General features: G+C 41.4%; 1 protein-coding gene across 1 annotated transcript; it reads left to right on the top strand.

The window, feature by feature from the left end:
* The first annotated feature begins 6,941 nt into the window (after positions 1-6,941).
* LOC110944408 lies at positions 6,942-7,562 on the top strand. Its single transcript, XM_022186071.1, has one exon. The coding sequence runs from the start codon at positions 6,942-6,944 to the stop codon at positions 7,560-7,562; it is 621 nt and encodes a 206-aa protein (XP_022041763.1).
* Positions 7,563-8,259: the final 697 nt, after the last annotated feature.

Here is an 8,259-nt window from a genome sequence, read left to right as displayed (position 1 = left end):
GGCATTCCATTCCCTCAAAATCATTCCTTCCACCCCCCATGTTTTTTTTCCATTCCATCCCCTCTTGCACCATTCATCAACAACACCACAACCCACGACCTTCGCCACAACCCACCACCACCACCATCCACCACCGACGCCATCGCCGCCACCCGCCACCACCTCACCCCGACAGCCACCGCCGTCGCCGCCACCCACTCGCCACCGTTATCACCCACAGCTGCGACCAACCGCCAACGTCACTCCCCGCCGCCGCCGCCCACCACCATCATCGACACCACCACCGCCGCCACCACCAACCGTTGCCGCCGCCACCAACCGCCACCTTTGCCGCCACCCATCACCAACGACTACCTTGTCGCCACCACCACTCGTCGGCACCACCGCACCGCCACTCACCGCCGCCACCACCACCCATCATTGCCGCCGACACCCACCACCGCCACCAATAACCACCCACAATCACTACCACCGACCACCACCACCGCTCACCGCTAATTTTATTACTTCGTTTTCTTGCCTACCGAACAATACACAATAATAATTCATTCCATTCATATGGTAACCAAACAAGACATGGAATGGTAATGATCCATTGCATTCCCTTGTCCATTCCATTACCTCATCCATTCCAATTAGTCAGCAGTCATTACTTCTTAATGAACTCGAATTCACGAAATGACGAGTGATGTAAGGAGAAGCTTTGGGATTCAAGGGTTTAGTGGAAGAAGGTGAAGAGTGTGGGTGAAATGGTGTATGTGGATGGATTGGAAGAATCCGGTTTCGTATTTTCTCCTTTTGCTAGTTCTCGAAGAATCTCGTTCCGTATTTTCTCCTTTTGCTAGTTCTCAAAGAATCTCGTTCTGTATTTTCTCCTTTTGCTAGTTCTCGAAGAATCCCGTTCCGTATATTCTCCTTTTTCTAGTTCTCGAATCTCCTTCCGTATATAGATGTCAATGATAGATGTCAATCAAAGTTACACAAGGCAATTAAACCTTACAAACACCATCTAAAAACTTATATAATATGCCTCATATATTAAACATGAAATAAGTAAAAGATATTCCTCCATTCATTGCTTCACTTGACCCAAAAGATGATAACTTTCACCAAGGTGTTTATATCAAAATTTCAAGCATTCTGAACCATAGCTACAAACAACCCAACAAACCCTAGTTACAAACGGTTCCCATAAACCAACTTATACGTGATGAATCCTCTGTTAATCAACTTATTCCCACCGATTTCCGCTCTTTTAGCACGTCTGATTCCGACTTAAAGTTCACCGTTATCTGCTCCATGTAGTGAATGGTTTATATGATTAAACCACGAAAGTACTCCATCTGGTAGTTAACAGACGAACATCGAGAGGGTTCTGGCGACAACACACACGACATACATCGGTAGTGAGTTGGAAAACTTTTACAAGGACCGTATAACTCGATATCAGACATCCTTGATTTAAAAAAAATCAAAAAACCCCCCAAGCGCCCCGCTTTGGCCAAATAACAATATCATTTAATGAAATTTAACGTACATACCGCATTCGAAGACCCTTGCATTGGACACAAACCCATGGAATTTGTGGTGTATCCGACTGAGTAAGATAAATAAATTTGTGGTGGATGGCATACGCTGAGATATAAGAAGATCACAAGACGCAGGAATTCGTGGATTTAGGTTGGCTATGATCTCTATTCGGTCATCTTTCCAAAATGTAACACACGAATATGTGGTTCCCAATTTGTAAGATATCATCACAAAGCCACTGTGTTTACATGCAGTATACAGTGTTCTAATATCACCATATTCAAGCATTCTGAACCCTAGCTACAAACAACCCAACAAACTCTGGATACTGAAAACGCTATCTAAAGAATTACTAAAATTTATTAAACGGTTGTTCAGTTTTACAAAAAAAAAAACTTATATACGGGTCGTATAGCATTATACGACCCATACACTGATCTTAAAACACACAAATCTAATCAAACCTCACAAAAATAAACATATTTGGCCGTATAACATTATATTGCTCGTATACAATTGTATACGGCTCGTATAATGTTATATGACCCGTATACATATAAAATAAAAAAAGATTCCAATGTATTTATTTCTGTGCAAAATAATTCTATACAATGCATATCTAGAGATTAACCCCTAATGGGCGATTATCGGCGGCCATCCCGGAAACCTATTCCGGACACGATTCTAAGCAGGATTACGAAGCTGTTTGTCTCAAACCTCCCGGATCGATGCAGTGGGAGCGATTTGGCTAGTGTTTTACGTGGGAATGGCGATATCTTTGACATATACATAGCAAAAAAAAGGGACAGAGGAGGGAAAAGGTTTGGTTTTGTCTCCTTCCTCGATGTCAAACATAAAGACGAGATGTTAAGCAACTTGAAGAATCTGAGGATGGGGGATTACAAACTATCGTTCAATGTGGCTAGGTTTGTTTATGAAGAAGGGGAGATCAGGGAACCCCTTCAAAAGAAACCGCCTAGGGCTCAGGCTGTGCATGGTTCTACTCAGAGCAACGGTTTTCAGAAGACTAGGTACGAGAAAACCGGCACCTTCTCGTTCAAAGAGGCTCTTACGGGGGAGAGAAGTGATAACTCCGTGTCCTCTAAAGTTCTTAGGGTTGAAGATAAACTGCCATGTCTCAATGATCTACATGGGAGGTCTCTGTTGGTTAAGGTTTCGAATGTAGATTTGGTGAATGGATTTAAAGGTGAACTGGCTAATATGAAACTTGATGAAGGGGTGATTAAGTATCTCGGAGGTATGCATTTTCTTGTTACGTTCAAGTCTCATGATCATGCCATCTTGGCGATGGATGAATTGGTAGGAAGGAGCGATGTTTTTCCCAGCGTCCAGGTATGGAATGGTCAGGAGGTTGAGTTTGAAAGGATTGCATGGGTGAAGATTGTAGGCATGCCTTTACATTTGCTTGATTCTGATCTTCTTGTAGAGGTGGCTTCTTTGTTTGGTACAGTGGTTCAACAGGCTAACTTTGATCAGTCGGATGATGATTGGTCACGCGGGGTGGCCGGTATCGTAGTAAAGTCCGGAGGTATTATCAATGGGGAGGTTTCATTACTGTGGCAAGATAAGCTTTACACAGTTTGGGTGGTGGAAACCAACTGCGATTGGGCCCCGGCTTTCTGTAATGCTACTGCTGACGTATACAAGGTTGTCCAGTCTGATTCCGAAGACAGTTCAGATGAAGACATGCCCGACGAAGACGTTGCAGGTGACGACGACAACAACGACGAGGCGGAAATTAAGGAAGGTGTTAATGACTTTAATGCTGATGACACTAATCTTGGAAACGCTCCAATCATTGCGGATTCTCCTCCAAATGACGTGGAGCCTGTTACGGAATTTTTTGCAACTCCAGGTATGAATTCAGTTGACCAAGTGGAACACTCTTTTGTGGCTAATAAAAACAAAAGGAAAAAGAAAAAAGATCTCTCAGGTGTGGGTCAGGTTTCTGGTTCTCATTCTAGTAGCAATGATAGACCACATAAAGAGTCCAGACTTGAAGAGAATGACCCGTTTGGGCTGGCCCCAATTATATTGGGCCTAAATGTGACTACTCAACGTGGGCCGGTGAACCTTGATAACAATGTGCTGGACTTTAACGATCTTAATGTTAGTGAAGAACAAAATTTAGACAACCTTTTTCAAAGTAATGATACACCAGAGGAGCAGGAGATAGAAATTGGTTCTCATCCACCCAACAAGCTGAGCATTTTGGAAGAAGGTAAGAAGATGGAGAAAGAGGTACGTTTGACTACCAAGCTTGGGTCTGCCGTAGGGGTGGATGTCTCTAATTTCCAGTCGTTAATCCGGGAGTCTATTGTCAAGGAGGGGCTACAATCAGGTATTAAATGAATTTCCTATTGCTTAATATTCAAGGGCTTGGTGGTAATGGTAAAGCGGGTAAGGTAAAAGTTTTGAAGGAAAGAAATGGTGTTAAGTTTTTAGGGATTCAGGAAACTCATTTGGAGAATATTGGTAGATTTGATTTTCATCAGTTGTGGGGTAACGACGGGTTTGATATCGATGTTGTTAACGCGTCTGGTAGATCCGGGGGTATTCTTAATGTTTGGGATCCAAAAGTGTTTAAAAAATCTTTTTCGGTCAAGCATCGGAATTTCCTAATTACCTCCGGTTGCTTGGTGGAAGACGGAACTGTGCTCAATTGTGTAAACGTTTATGCTCCTCAGAAATTGGGAGAAAAAAGGGCTCTTTGGGATCTGATTAAGGGCGTTCTAACTGGGTTGGAGGGGATGTTGCTTCTCATGGGCGATTTTAATGCGGTTAGGGCCCCGGAGGATAGAAAAAATTCTCGTTTTAATCACAGATGCGCTTCCAATTTGAATAAGTTTGTGGATAGCCTGGGTTTGTTTGAGTACATCATGAGGGGTAACAAATATACTTGTCTGACGGTTAAGGATAATGAGTTTAAATTGAGCAAGATTGATCGCTTTTTTGTTTGTCAAGGTTTTTTCAATAGGTGGCCAAAAGCGGTTCTCAGAGCCTTACCGAGAGAATGTTCTGATCACTCTCCGCTGCTGCTTTCTCTTGTGAAGACAAAGTCTGGTTCCATTCCTTTCCGTTGGTTCAACTCTTGGCTGGATAGGGAAGGGTGCAAAGAGGAGATTATCAAAGTGCTTGAAAATCCTATGTTTGAAGGTACTCCCGAAGTAAAGATTTCGTTGAAGTTTAAGGCTCTTAAGGCTGCTTTGAGCTCCTGGTGGATTCGAACTAATAAGACTGAAGGAGAAACTTTAACAGAATTGCAAAAAGACATCGACAGTTTGGAAAAGGTGATGGAAGAAAGGGATTTAGAAGAGGAGGAGATTTGGGTGTGGGAGAAAAGCAAACAGGAGGTTGATTTTCTTAATCAATGCAAGATTAGAGATCTAAAACAAAAGTCTAGGGTCCGATGGACGATGCATGGGGACAACAACTCTGCTTTTTTCCACGGGATTGTAAACAGGAGAAAATCAAAAAATCCCATTCCGGGTTTAATGGTGGATGGGAACTGGAGTACTAAGCCTTCGATTGTCAAGCGAGAGGTGTTAAAGCATTATAGGGGGCTTTTTTCGGAAATGTATCCGAGGAGACCTTTATTACGGTGTGATCTTATTAAACAGGTTCCTCAAGATTGTTCAAATGCTTTGGTAGCGAAATTCACTAGAGAAGAGGTTAAGTTGGCGGTTTTTTATTGCGGGTCTGATCGGGCTCCAGGCCCGGATGGTTTTAATTTTAACTTCATTAAGAGTTTTTGGAGCTATCTTGAAGATGATTTCTTCTCCCTGTTGGATGCTTTCTATGATTCGGGTGTCTTTGGTAAAGGTTGCAGCTCATCCTTTATCACCTTGATCCCTAAGATTAATAATCCGGTGGGTTTATCCGATTATAGGCCGATTACTTTGGTTGGGGCCATTAGCAAAGTGGTTTCCAAGGTGCTTGCTCTTCGGGTTAAGAAAGTGCTTGGTTATGTGATTTCTGATACGCAATCAGCTTTCCTCAAGGATAGATTTATTTTAGATGGGCCGTTGATTCTTAACGAGGTCTATGGGTGGTTAGGCAAACGAAAGAAAAAAGCTTTTATGTTGAAAATTGACTTCGAGAAAGCCTACGATAATGTTAACTAGGGATTTTTAATTGATATGATGGATCAAATGGGTTTTCCAGACAGATGGGGGAGGTGGGTGAAAGGGATCTTGGAGTCCGCAAGGTCCTCGGTGCTAGTTAATGGTTCACCTACTTACGAGTTTCAATGCGAGAAAGGCCTTCGACAGGGAGATCCTCTTTCTCCTTTTCTCTTTTTGATCGTTATGGAAGCTTTTACTTGCATTTTGGAGAAGGCTTGCGAAAGAGGTGAGTTCAAATGCATTGATGATTTGAAGACCGGGTTAAAAATCTCTCACTTATTGTACGCAGATGATGCCTTGATTATTGGGGAATGGTCGGAGGGTAACATAGAGAATACAGCCAGGCTTTTACGGATCTTTCATATGTGTACCGGTCTGAAAATTAATTTAAAAAAGTTGCATCTTTTTGGAGTTGGAGTTACTAGGGACGAGATAAATGCTATGTCTAATATCCTTGGCTGTAAGGTCGGAGATTTTCCGTTTGATTACTTGGGAATTAAAGTGGGCGCCAACATGAACCGAGTGTGTCACTGGAGTTCGGTTGTTGAGACGGTTAGCTCTCGGTTATCAAAATGGAAAGCGGATAGTCTTTCTATGGGAGGTCGTCTTACTCTCATTAAATCCGTTTTATCCAATCTTTCGATCTATTATTTATCGTTGTACAAAGCCCCGGTTGAAATTGTGGAACAAATAGAGAGGTTGATGAGAAGTTTTATTTGGGGCCGCTCAGATGGTGTGAACAAAATGCATTGGGTTTCTTGGGATATTGTTACATCTCCGAAATCGGATGGGGGTTTGGGTATTTCAAGATTATCTGATGTGAATATTGCCTTAATTACTAAGTGGGCTTGGAGGTTCAAGAGAGATCCGCATAGCTCTTGGCGGCGTACGATAGAGGCGATTCATGGTGGAAAAGGTAGATGGCGTTTTTTTCCGATAAACAATAGTCAACCCGGCTGTTGGAAATCGATGATTACATTAGTGGGCAACTTGAAGCTTGGTGGCAAAGAGATACATAACATCATAAGGGGTTCAGTGGGTTCTGGGACAGAAGTTAGCTTCTGGCATGATATTTGGTATGGTACGACTACTTTATGTCAGCGCTGGCCCTGTCTTTTCTCTCTGGAAAAAAAACAAAAGATGCACGGTTCGGGACAGATTACAGGATTGTAATGGGATGCTCTCCTTCGTGGACAATTGACGTTGTGGTCTTTCTACTGTCGAGGAGTTATCGGAGTATAGAGATTTGCAAGAAATGGTTCCTAAATGCTCTTTTCGGGTGGCAAGGATAGCTGGGTCTGGAATGCCGATTCGAGTAACAGTTTTTCAGTGCAGAATGTTAAAAAGATCCTCATCAATGACCGTAATGTTAGGAGAGCCCATAATATGGTTTGGACCGGGTGGGTTCCGTTAAAGGTGAATATTCATGCTTGGAGACTCGATATGGATCGCCTTCCGACCAAGAAAAACCTTCGCAGAAGAAATATTAACGTGGGAGATGGCTCGTGTGTTCTTTGTCAGTCGGTAGAGGAGTCGGCCTTGCACCTTTTCACCGGGTGCATTGTGTCGAGTGGTGTGTGGCAAGGGATAGAAAAATGGTGTCGTTTGGGTCCGATCTTCCTTTTTGATTTCAAAGACATCTTCTCCTTGCCTTCGATGATTCCAGGTACTAATACGAAGAAGAAAATTATTAGAGGGATTGTGATGACGACTTGTTGGGTCATTTGGAAGTCTCGTAACAAGACGGTTTTCGAAGATGCCAAGCCTCGGGTTTGTGATATGATTGCATGCATCATATCTTGGTCTTATTTGTGGTTTCGTAGTAGATCTAAAGTCGATAACATTAGTTGGAAGGATTGGTGTAGATACCCAATGTATATGTTGTAATTGTTTGTTTTGGCGGTCCTCTTTTTGGTGGGCTTAGCCGTTTTCTAATGAAATTTAACGTTCAAAAAAAAATATATATATATAGGGGTGTGTATATAATCAACTTTTTTTATTAAATCAACTTGTTATTGTTTTATTACATCAACTAATACAAGTAAAATTTTGTGGAATAGAGAGTCTAGAACAGCAAGATTAGTCATTTTACACTTTCTTTTTTTAGGAATAGAGAGTCCAAAAAGGAAAGATTAGTCATATATAAAGAGAGTACTCGATGTCTAGGAATCAAATTTTTTCTTTTTTTTTTTTTCAGTAGGATGATATTTATTATTTAAAATGAGGTTACGGCACAATTTGTCGTTCATTTACATATTATTCTACTGTAAATTTTCTAATGATCAACATTATTTATATCAATCAGAATTGTTGTGTAGTAAAATTTTAGATATAGTTTTGTATTAAAAAATTGTGGAAATTGTGAGGCTTTTTTTCTCTCTGGAATGTATATTTATAGCATAGCATCTATAATTATAAATCTATTAATTTTAAGACTTTGTGAACAGTATCATGTGTCACGAGTCACATCTTGATTGGCTCTTTTTTGCCCTTTTTTGTTAGTGTATATATATACATGTTTGGGATATATCATACATGTGCATCTGGTAGTAAAGTGGGTCTTTGTTTGTAATAAAACTTCACC

Source organism: Helianthus annuus, chromosome 6 (genome assembly GCF_002127325.2).
Source record: "Helianthus annuus cultivar XRQ/B chromosome 6, HanXRQr2.0-SUNRISE, whole genome shotgun sequence".
Classification (NCBI taxonomy): domain Eukaryota; kingdom Viridiplantae; phylum Streptophyta; class Magnoliopsida; order Asterales; family Asteraceae; genus Helianthus; species Helianthus annuus.
Note: the sequence above shows the minus strand (reverse complement) of the source record. Positions and strands in the feature narration are given on the sequence as shown.